Below are 11,707 nucleotides of genomic sequence, written 5' to 3'. Positions count from 1 at the left end.
CTGAGGAAAGAAAGCTCCACAGCCTGTCTCCTTCTGCCTCCTTCTGTGTCTGTCTATCTCCTTCTGCTGCTGCATCGCTCCTCGCGACTTGACTTCCGCTTTGTGTGCAGACTACTTGCGAGCGTCGCTCCAAGTTCTGCCTTCCTGGAAGAACCCCCAGGCTGAGACAGCAGACTGCGGTGGACCTCAGAGCGAGACAAGTCAGAACGGCACGCTACTTCCAGCTTCTCTACTTGCGACAGACCGAGAAAAAATTGGGAAGAAGCAGAGAAAGACGGCGAGAAGGAGATACGCGCCAACTCGCTGCGTTGTCCGGCGATTCGACCAAGCCTTTCTACTGCACTGCTGCATGCAACTTCTGCTTTTTAAATCGGCACACCGTGTCTCGACCTCCTGGAAGCTCTAAAATACATAGATACATATAAACATACAGATTCTTGTATTGATATCTACGTACATGTTCATATAGAGAGACATACAGGGAAGTGAAATGAGTTCCGGTGACTCGTCATCAGCGCATGCATGTCATTGAGAATGGAGGTCTCTCTCTACTAAACGTTTAGCCGTCAGTCTAAGTTTTGGACTTCTCTCTGCGCATGCGTCGTTGCTCAGAGACCGTTAAGTCCGTGTGCATGCAAATGCGTATGCAACTGGAAGCTCTTCTTGGCTGCCAAGCAAATTACTGGAGTGGAGAGACGAGTAACGGAAGTAGTTGCTCACAGAGTGTCTTCAGAGAAAACATTCCTCTTTAGACAGTCTGAGAGCTCGAATGTTTCCAGATCGAACGCACAGCAGTCGCTGGCCGGTCGGCGGCCCTGCGCAGTAGCCTCCGAGCCTCTCAATGAGATTTCTTTCTCTTGTTCACAGTTCCAAATGGAGAAGCTGACGACACCAATGGAACAGCTTTTGCTGTTTTCCTCGTCTCCGCATGCATCGCGACCGGACCATTCGCCATGTCGTGCTCCCTCTCCGTGCGAATGTTTTTTTCTTTGGAGACGGTCTTCGTTCCTCGCTTCGTTTCCGTCTTCCACGTCACCCCAGTCGTTTCCCCCCTCTTCTCGCATCTCTGATTCCTCTTCTCCCTCTTCTTCTCCCTCTTCTTCTTCTTCTTCATGTTCTTCAACTCCATTTCGCTCTTCTTCGGGTTTTCGTTTGTCTGCGTCTCCCGGCGTTCGTTGCTCTGTGTCTTTGCGTTGTCGGACTCGCAAGCAAAGGCGCCGCTTGGGGGCTGTTCTCGGTTCTCCTTTGGTTGTCTTCTCTCTTCTCTTCTCTTTCCTTCACACTGCGTCTTCGCTTCAGGTGCTCCGCAACTCCTCCTCGTACTTCGCGCCTCCCTCCTCCTCCGGCTTCTCTTCCCCGTCGAGGGCGGTGTCTCTCCCGTTCGATTTCGACGCCCCTGCAAGGTTGACAACCTCTTTAGGCTCTGCATCACCGGCAGGATCGTCTTCCTCTCTCGATGTCACTTTTCCTTCCTCTTTGTCGTTCGATCCGTCTCCCGCTTCTTCCGCTTCGTCAGTGGGGGCTCCTGCCCTTTGTCTCAGGAGGTTCACTCCGCGTCTGTCTCCTCTCTCCCTCTCTTTCCTGGACTCGACTTGGGGACAGAAAGGATGTGGAGGTCTGCAGAGGACACTGCCAGGTCTCTTTCCTCCAGAATTCGCGTCTTGTTCATTCTCTCGCGCCTCCCACCGTGTCGTCGTTACCGGCAAACGCCGCGCGTTTCGGTCCTCCTTGCCTTCTTTCTCCGACTTTCTTCCACCCTCACCTTCATCGTCTTCGTCTCTGTCAAGAAGGCCTTCAATCCCTCAGTCTCGGAAGTCCTTTGGAGCTGCTCCTCCGTCGTCACCGTTTTTGTCTTCCTCTTCATCTCCTTCTTCTTTCGCTTCGTCTCTCGAGCATGCATCGGCTTTGAGTTCTCCGCAAGTTGCAGGTGGGGATGAGAGCTCGAGAAACTCCGACGCGTCTCTCGGCTGTCCTCGATGCAACATCGTCCGCCATAGTCGACCCCCGACGATCGTTGGCGACTCCTCTTCCTACCTCGCTTCTTCATCTTCCTCATCTTCTTCTTCGTCTTCTTCTTCGTCTTCTTGCTCGTCTTCTTCCTCGTCTTCTTCTCCATGGTCTTCGCTCTCGCCAGTTGCTTCCTCTTCGTCTGCTTGTTCTTCCTCGTTTCCTTTCGTCTCGCCATTTGCGTCAGCCGGCGGTGCGCCGCAGACCGAGCCTCCGCAGAGAGGTCGGCCGCATGGCCTCCCTTTGCGGGTGCTGCTGCCCGTCCGAGTCCACGTGGATCCCCAGCTGGCTCGCTGTCTGCACCTGCCAGCCAGCGCTACGCGTCGGCGAGTCTTCTTCCCTCTGGAGCGACTCCTGGCGACTCTGCGCCGCGCCTCGGGAGGCGCAGCGAACGCGGAGGGCGGGGAGGACACAGCGCCAGCTCGACAGCGAGCGCAGACCGCCGTCCCCACTCCGCTGAAAGACTGCGAATCGAACGCAGAGCCTCTCCGGCTCGAAGACATGATGGCGGCCGCTCGGAGCGCTCACGCCTGGGCTGACTACTACGGGGTGCCGCTGCGGCTCGCCTACCGATGGGTGGAGAAGCGCGCGCGCATGCACAGCTCTCGACGCGCGGCAGGCCCCGAGACAGTTCCAGAGGCACTCGGCGCCGGCGAAGAAGGAGGTGAAGAAGGAGGAGAGACAAGAGGAGAGGAAACTGAGGAGAGAGACGAAGGAGACGACGGTCGGACAGAGGAGAGAGCAGAGAGTGGAGACTCGATTCTGATTGAGACAGATGAAGACTTTCGAGCGTTGCTGTTCGAGGCATATGGCGCGCCGTTGCGCGAGTACCTTCGGGTGCCACTGTGTGCTCATGGAGTTGAGGACTCCGAGGAGAATCAGAACGCGCAAGACGGCTCAGTCGAAGGAGAGGAAACAGCCGATGCATCCCGGCGTCGACTTGAGGACGAAGGACGAGAAGACAACGAGGAACGAACTGAACAGAGGGAGGCGACCCATCCCGTTCGCTTGCTGCGAGTGAAGCCCGCTCCTCCGAACATGTCCTCCACATCTCAGGATAAAGTCCTCACTTTCTTTCTTCTTCCCCCGCCAGCTCCGCATTGGCCCCCTCCTCCTGTTGCTCCTTTTCTTCTTTCTCTGTCACCTGCCGCTGCGGCTGCGTCGAGTCCACGTTCTTCTTCTTCATTTTCATCATCTTCGTCATCTTCGTTGCCGCCTTGTCCCCCGTCTTCTTCACCATTGTCGCCTTCTCCTCTCTCTTCTTCGTCTGCGTCACCGTCGAAACAGCGCGCGTCTCGCTTTCGTCTGGTGTCTTTCTACAAATTTGTGTCTTTTCCGCGTCCGGAGCAGATCGCGCAGATTCTGCGTCTGGCATGGACGCCGCTGGGGATTCTGGGGCGTACGTACGTCGCAGCAGAGGGGATAAACGGCCAGCTAGCTGTGCCGGCAGAGCACCTTCCTCACTTTTACGCTTCTCTCCAGCTTCTCCCTGAACTGCGGCAGCATGTCGCCATCAACCTCGACCCATGGGAGATGGATGCCGAGGAGTATTTCGGTCAGGCGGGAGCCGAGGAAGACGCTCCCTCCGACCGGCCTTGCGACGAAGCGCACCGAAACAAAGGCGACGCAAACGCGAGTGCAGACGGACTGCTGTTTGAGGCGGCCGCTGAAGCCAAGGCACCCGACGCCCGCGCGCGTTCGCATGCGCCACCCTTTGAGGACCTTTGCATTCGCGTGCGACATCAAATCCTCGCTGACGGGGCCTCCACAGCGGAGCCGCGCGCTACCGATCGAAGGGGAAAAACGTCGTTCAGAGCGCGAACAGCAGCTGCGGCCGCCGAGGCTTTACACGGAGCTCCACGCAGGTCCCCAGAGATGTCGCCGGCGTCTCCAGAGGTGCCGCCACTGGCCGCGAGCGACTGGGGACTGAAGGACTTGGACTGGAACGACTGCGGAGTTGAACTGGAGCCAAAGGAATGGGAAGCGAAGCTGCGCGAAATGCTGAAGCTGCAGAGCGAGGCAGAACAGGAACAGGCGAGAGAGACGAGAGAGGCGAGCGACCTGGAGGCGGGGAAGCGAGACCATGGCGCAGGCGAGGGCGAGACGCGGGAGCAACGGCGACGGAAGAGAATCGTGCTCTTGGACTGTCGCAACATGTACGAGTCAGACATTGGATTCTTCAAGGGAGCGGTGCCTCTAAACACCAATATTTTTTCCGAGAGCTTTGGATCCGACGGCGCTCTCCGCACTGTTCTGGCTCGTCACACAAGTCTGCCAGGATCCTCCCGAGCCGAAACCAGTGAAGAGAAGCGGTCGCCTGAATATGCTTCCTCTGCTTTCTCTCCCGCTGCCTCTTCTCCGTCTCCTCTTTCACCTGCTCCTTCCTTCCAGTCTTCCTCTCGCTCGCTTGGCGGGGACGAAAGGCGACAAGACGAAAGAGAAGGCGCAGAAGGAGACGCAGAAGGAGAGAAGCGAGCTGGCGACGGCCGAGACGAAACTCGAGAAGAAGAGAGAAAAGAAGAGCTCGAGGTGATGATGTACTGTACAGGGGGAATTCGTTGTGTGAAGGCTGGGGCATATGTGAAGCAGAGGCTGGGCATCCCTTGCGTTTTTCGCCTGAAGGGCGGCGTTCTCCGTTACGTGGAGTATCTGCAGACTTTGGAGAAGGAGAGCAAGAAACGTCTGCAAAACTCTGCAACTGTCGAGGCGGAAGACGAGGGAGAGAAAGAACCACCGTCGCGAGACACCGCACTCGAGGCGCCCCCAGGACTGTCCGCAAGTAGTTCAGCCGCTAGCGGGGAGCCGAAAGGCAATCGCGAATTCCTTGATGAACGCGAGGCCTCAGCGGAGCAAGCGGCGAAGGCGAGAGACCGCCTCTGCAGCCTCGCTCTCTCTTCGTCGGATACGGAGTGTAAGCCTCGGGATGCCTCTCCGTCGTCCTTCCTCGACAAGCGCAGCTTTTTTCTTGGCAGTCTGTACGTTTTCGACCACCGAATGACGCGCCGAGTCACCTCCCATTTGTTCGCCGCATGCAGTGCGTGTCAGAAAAGGAAATCCGCCTTCTACACCAACTGTCAATACACCTCGTGCCATGCGCGCATCCTCCTATGCACCGACTGCGCCGACGCTCTCCACGGATGCTGCAGCCGCGCATGCAAAGCGAAAGTTGTTCGACACAGAGCAGAGGGGATAGGACGACACAGAGAGGACGGTGAGGTGCTCGGAGCGACCGATGGGGAACGCGAGACGCAAACAGCGAAAGAGGTCGGTGAGGGCAGCCAGAAGGAAGAGAGAGCGAAGGAAGAAGTCGGCGAGAAGAAGGAGGAGAACGGTGCGAGCGACAAGGCAAACGAGAGAGAAGAAAGAGGGCGAGAACAAGGGGACATGTTTCCAGAGGCGAGAACAGTTTTTCCTGAGACTGCGTTGGAGAACTTCGAAGGCGACACAGAGGGCGAAGCAGACGCTTTCCTTCTTGAAGCGCGAGAACGACGAGCGAAGGCGAGAGAGAGGCGACGACGAGTCGAAGAAAAACAACGACGCGCGCGAGAGAAGCTTCTCCCTACGCAACTCAGACTGGCTGTGCTTCTCAACGACGCCGCAAAGGCGAGTAGGACTCACAGCGACAGACATGGAGAAGAAGGACGAAGCGAAGAGCCAGCAACAGATGGCGACAGAATCAGACACGCAGCGAAAGCAGACGAAGGTGCAGCTGTCGAGCATGAAGGCGAACGAACCGACCAAGGAGCCGAAGAACATGCAGCAGAGGGAGGACAGGCAGAGGCCGAAGACGTCGCAGCAGATACGCGAAGCAGAGACGAGCTGCGACATCACGTAGCAACGCGAGAGCGAGAAGAAAAGGGAGAAGAGGCGAGAGAAGGAGGCCAGCGACGAGAAGACAGTGCAGAAGAAGTCAAAGAGAAGGCGCCGGTGAGGGACGTGGAACGCGCGACAGGAACTCGAGGCGCCTTCTCTCTGCGCTGAGGAGGCGCGGGCGCATGCAGGCGAGTCTGTGCGAGTTCTGACGCGCGCATCGGGCTCTTTGAATCTTCACGAGGCGGCGTTTCTGTTGTCTTCCTGAGCATCAGCAAGCGCATTCTTCTCGTGATCCAGCGAGCGAGAGTCATCATCTTTTCTGCTTTTAGAACGCGGCCAAATTCAGCGCTCTGCACTTGCCTGTGACTCTCTCCGTGGCTGCGCAGCTTCGTTCCCTCCTCTCTGCCGTTCCCTGAATCCTTTCATGCCGCAGAAAAGCCGTCTTCTGTGTCGATGCGTCTTTGCGCATCTCTATACATCTGTGTAGGACCTGTGCGCATGCCTCGGCCTCGCTCTATAAATCTGTCTCGCTGTAGACATCCCTTCAAACATCAAACATGCGTCTACCTCCATGCATCTCTGCATGTCCAACTCTCTCGGTGTAAACATACCTCTCCCACCCCAGACATATATATATATATATATATATATATAAGTGCATTGATATGTATATGCTGGATGCGCACGGGGATCGGCGCCGACTCCGTTATTGGTCTGTGTGTTTTCGAGATTCTACGTCTTTCGCTGTTGCCGAACGCCCTCGATTCGTTCTTCGCATTTCGTGAGGATTCCCCGAGCATCTCGCTCTTCTGCGACGCTGCTTTCGTTCGCCTGCCGGCCTGTCGTTTGTCGTTCAGAGGTCGTTTCTCTCTGCCTTCCTCGGCCCTTTGTGGGTGCCCTGGAGCTCGGGAAAAGCCAAACACCCACAAGGCAATTTGGCATCCTTCTCCTCTCACCCGAGCTCGCGCCTGAGACATCCTCCTAGCTCTGACGGCCCTCGCCGGCTTCGCGTCTTTACGTCGCCTTTGCTTTCGTTGTCGCCTCTCTCGTCTCCGCGGTCGTCTTCACCTTACTCTTTCCTGACTGTTTCTCCTTCGTCTCCCTCTCCGCTCTCGGCTTCTTCGCGCGCTTCGATCTCTTCGTTTTCTGGTTCTCCGTTGCCGCCTCCACAGGCTTTAAGTCGGGCCTCTGCTGTGGATTCGCTCGAGTCTCCGTCTGCTTCCCCGCCTTCTCTCCGGGCCTCCGCTCCGTGTGCCGAGGCGGCGAATGGAGCAGGACTACGCGCAGCAGGCGGCCGTGGTCCAGAGGCGGAACTGGGCGGTCAGAGCAAGACTTGCGCGCAGAGCGGACGCAACCTCAGGGAGCGAGAAAGACGCGAGCTGGAAGCGAGAGGAGACGCCAGAGTTGCGGGAGAAAGCAATCTGAGTGGGAGAGAAGCGGAGTGCCAGGAGCGGGGAGACGAGGAGAGCGCGAACGTCGGCGTCGACGCTCTGGGGGAACTGCATGCAGAGGCGACAGCAGCGAGCTCTGCTTCGTTTGCTCAGGAACCCATTCTAGATCAACTGCGTCTCGCGACGGAGGAACTCGTCTGGGGCAGGGAGAGCGGCGAGAAAACAAACTCTGACAAGGCGAGAGCCGAGGCCTGTCGGCGACGTTCGTTGCGAGGAAAGGATGCAGAGAGATCCCCTCGGCTAGAGATCGAAGAAGCGAGTCGCATGTGGAGGGGAAGAAGCGACGAGCAGCCCACACGAGCCGAAAGCGAAGAAGAGAGCGCGCCTGCGCGAGAGGTAGCGAGAGGCAGGGGAACTCGCCTGTCGAAGAAAACGCGTGGAGAAGGAGAGCGAGAAGACGCGAACCCCAGAGAAGTCAGCGAAACGTCTTCGGGGCCCTGGTGGAGTGACAAACTGCAGTGCAGGCTTCTGTCCACTATTTCGCGGCTTCAAAAGCCTCGTGCCATCCTCGAAATTGGCACCTTCACCGGCCTTTCCAGTGCGTCTTTGGAGGACGAAACATTTCCTCTGTTTTCCGAAATCAGTCGTTTCCGAGGATGTCACAGCGAGACCGGCAGGCCCGTCTCTTTCGTTTTATAGAGTGTTCTCGGACTCACGTCGTCCGTCCACTCTTTGCGGTTTTTTCTTCGCGATCTGCCTTCCTCTACGCGTTTAACTTTCTCTGTGTGCTTCTCCAGCTGATTACCGCTCCTTTGCTGTCGTCGATTCTCGTCTTTCCTCTCTCCTCTCTCGCAGCTTGGCTCTCCCTCCTTTCCTTCTCGGTTTCCTTCTCGCTCAGTCTCTCACCTCTCGCAATACATACGCTTGGTTTTCTGCGTCGTTGAACGCATGCCTTGGCCGCGAGTTCGGGAGACGGAGATCGGCAAGGTATCTAATGTGAGCATTTACCTTTCGGTTTTTTCAGGATTTTCGTTTCGTCTGTTTCTTCCCCTGAATTTCACTTCTTCCGCTTCTTACTTTTTTTGACTTTTTCTCTCGCAGCTCTCAGCCTCGCAGAAGGCCTCTCAATCAACGCCCGACCCTCCCACCCGTCGCCTGCCAAGTGGTGGAAGTCTCCGAGATCGGAACAACAGAGCGGAAACGAGGAGAAAGAAGAGGAAGAGGAAACGCAGGAAACGCCCGCTCGACGGCCCGGAGCAAAGGACCATCTTCTCCCTCAATCCGAGAAAGGACACAATCTCGAAGGAAGGCCCCCTGTCCTTGTCACAATTGAGAGGGACCGGCGAGCGCTGGACGTAGCTCGGGCCCATTTCGCTTCCTCACCGTATGCGGCTTATATTCGGGTAATCGAGGGCGAGGCCCGAGAGGCGCTTGCGCTGCTTCAGAGGAAAGTGAAGCCGCGGAGTGTCGAAGGAGGGGGCGGCCCCAGGCTGGTTGAGTCGAAACGAGAGAGGAAAACTCTCGACGAAGAGCAGGACGAAGCCAGTGAGAAAGAGAGACAGGCGAGGGGGGAGCGAGGAGAAAGGACGAACGAGAAAGGGGAAGACGAGCGAGTGAGGGGGGAAGGCGATCGGCAAGCAAGTTTGAGTTCTCTGCATTTCCCAGAGACGCACCAAGACGCGCGACAGGCTGACGATACAAAGGCTGAACACGGCCAAGCCTCTTTTGCCTTGGAGAGCGATCTCAGGAACCTCTTGATTCCCCCCGAGGGATTTGATTTGATTTTTCTCGACGCGAGCAAAAGGCAGTACGGCGAGTTTCTTCGAGATTTTATTCTACATCCCTCGCAGCCGCTCCTCGCACCCGGGGGCCTTCTGTTGATTGATAACATTCTCTTCAAGGCGAACCGGAAGAGGGACGCGTCTTCAGGGGCGCTTGTGGCCAGGGAGAAAGAACTCGACTTCGGAGACGCAACTGCGGAGACGCGAAAAGAAGGCGACAGCGGAGACGAGGCCGAGACACCGACGCACGACCAGAGGAACGCGGATGGGCGGAGGGAGCAAGGGAACGGCAGGAACGAAGAACTCTCAGATCCCGAGCACACAAACGAGATCAGACACACGGAGCAACTTGAAGAGAGGGTGATCGAGGAGAACAAGACGCCAGAGTTGGAAGAGAACGGGAAGCGGAGAGAGAGGGAGAAGAAGAAAGAGAAGAGAGAGAGACGACTGGAGGAGATTGAGAGAGAGATGAAACTAGTGAGGGAGATGCTGAGAAGCGACGAACGCGTTGCCCAGGTAGGCCGTTAGACCAGAGAAAACAAGCGTCTCTACCACACGTTGAGACAGAGATCTTTCGACTTTTCTGTGTGTCTACCGCAGCTCTTTCCTTAATGTGTCTATCGAGAAACGCTTGACGGGACTTTTCTCCCGTATCCTTCGCATCTTGAGATATACACTCCTAGATCTGTTTTGAACAGCGTACCCACAGTCGCGTTCTTCATCACGTTACTTGCAGTCTTGTTTTTTTTCGTTTTTTCCCCCTCGGAGGCATCACGCGCTGCTCCCTCTAGCGCCACTGTCTTCTCCGCGTTCTCTCTTCGTTCGGCTTCTCCCGCGCCTGTCCAATTCTACTGCTCCTCTTTTTTCAAGTGTGTTTTTTCATTTTTTTCGCCCTCTCTCGGGGGACTCGACTTGCGCATCTGACTCTGGAACAGGGCGATGCATCTTTCGCGCACAGACCATTTGCTCTGCTCCTGTCTTTTTTCGCGTTTCCTCGACAAGTCGCCGTTTTTTTGTTCCAGGCCTCTGACATTCGTCTCCTCTTTGTGCGTTCGGGAGTATGTTCAGGAGATATGCACTTCCTGTTTCGTTTTTGGGTCTTCGTTCACCGTCTGCGTCCTCGGCCGCCTCGGTGGGCTCTGCAGGACCGCGCGTCTGGATCGTCCTACATTTTATCTTTTTCGCTGGCGCCTTTTCTCGTTTCCTCAGCTGGTTCTCCCCATCCGCGACGGCCTCTCAGTGGTCGCCTGGCGATGACAGAAAGAAGGCCGTTTTGTCTGCAGTTTATCCTCGAAGTCGTCGCCCTGAGACAGTCGAAGTGGTCCAGCGAGCGCTCGACTCTGAGGACTCCAGGAGACGCACAAAGATGGCACCCGCCCCATGTCGGGTCCAGCAGTCCGCGGCGAAAAACAACTTCCTTGTTGCAGTCTTCCTTCTGCCTTTCCAGCATGTGTCTCTCACTGTCTGCCGTCGGTTTTCCTTTTTTCTGCGGTTCTTTGCGTATCTGGGGAATGCTCCATGTCACCCTTTGAAGCTCTACATGGCAAGTTGATGATCATGACGTCCGGTAAAGCGTCCACGCCCCATCATTAGCTCTCTCTCTTTCTGTCTCGCGAGAGTGTCTTTCTTCTTTTTTTCCACCTATCGAATGCCTGCCTCTTTCTTTCTGACGCTCTCCCGCAAGGGTCTCCTTCTTCTGGCGTTTTCTGCTTCTCTCATCTGTCTTTTCTCTCGGCCTCGCACTCACTCGCTTCCCTTCCTGCTTCGTGTCTTCTCTTTGTCGCCCAGCGTGAAGGCTGGGAAGTCTAGAGAGAGACAGGCAAGACGCAAAAAACGAACAATTGACAGTTCATGTTTAGGATGACAGGTTTCGTCTCGGCGCTGCGAGCCCCGAAAGACAGTCATTTAGAATCCAAGTTGATGAAGAATCATGAAGCACAGGTTGCCGCGAAAGAAGATCGAAATGCTCCCGTCTTGGAGAGCACTAATCCTAGCAAACAGATGGACTCCTCGTCTACGCTGAAAGCAGCGTTTCAACCACCCGGCTTCCATGGTGAAGACATCCACACACACAACTGTCCATCCGAGAAACAAAGACTACGGCTACAACAGAGACTCACGACGTAGCACAGAGTATCGAGAAAAATCCGTGAAGTGACCCTGCGTGCAGAGTGGTTCCCAAGAACACCAAGAACAACAAGAACATAGTCCTGCGTGGAGAATGGATGTCCAGGAAGCACTCGAGAAGAAGTCGAGAAACCTCTCGAAATTCCTCGTCCTTCTCTCCACCCCGAGCAAACGGACCCCCGTGTTCGCAAAGTCGCCGAACCGAGAATTGGGGCAAGCAGACCATTTCCGTAAACGTGACGAGACAAAGTGAAAGGTGGAGAGAGACGCGAAAGTTTCCATCGGGTCCAGGAGTCACCTCCACAGCCATGTCGGCCGAAGGCATGCTCGTTTCTTCGAAGAACGTTTTCAGTGCCAGGATCAACGCGCTACCCTGCGATGGAGAGCCGTGTGAACGAATCGGCCTCGGCGGCCCCGGCTCCACTTTTGGATTTGAAATTCGCGGACTGAATGATTTACTCAGCAACTGGAGTCTGTATCTGTATTTGGTTTGCGAACTGGACCGGAGGATTCACACTATATGCACATGCTAGTTCTGTGGTTCTCAGGCTTCGCAAGGTCTTGTGGAGAGTCACGCGGCGACATTGA

The 11,707-nt window shown here is 56.1% G+C and overlaps 1 protein-coding gene across 1 annotated transcript; it reads left to right on the top strand.

Annotated features, from left to right (window-relative positions):
* The first annotated feature begins 30 nt into the window (after positions 1-30).
* On the top strand, positions 31-11,521 carry TGME49_247280 (hypothetical protein). Its single transcript, XM_018780813.1, has 4 exons — positions 31-5,934; positions 6,678-7,809; positions 8,313-9,508; positions 10,202-11,521. Exons 1-4 carry the CDS (start codon positions 874-876, stop codon positions 10,247-10,249), a joined length of 7,437 nt encoding a protein of 2,478 aa, XP_018634951.1. The 5' UTR covers positions 31-873; the 3' UTR covers positions 10,250-11,521.
* The last annotated feature ends 186 nt before the right edge of the window (positions 11,522-11,707 follow it).

Source organism: Toxoplasma gondii, chromosome XII, assembly GCF_000006565.2.
Source record: "Toxoplasma gondii ME49 chromosome XII, whole genome shotgun sequence".
Classification (NCBI taxonomy): domain Eukaryota; phylum Apicomplexa; class Conoidasida; order Eucoccidiorida; family Sarcocystidae; genus Toxoplasma; species Toxoplasma gondii.
The sequence above is the reverse complement of the archived record's forward strand: the minus strand, read 5'-3'. Positions and strand labels throughout refer to the sequence as shown.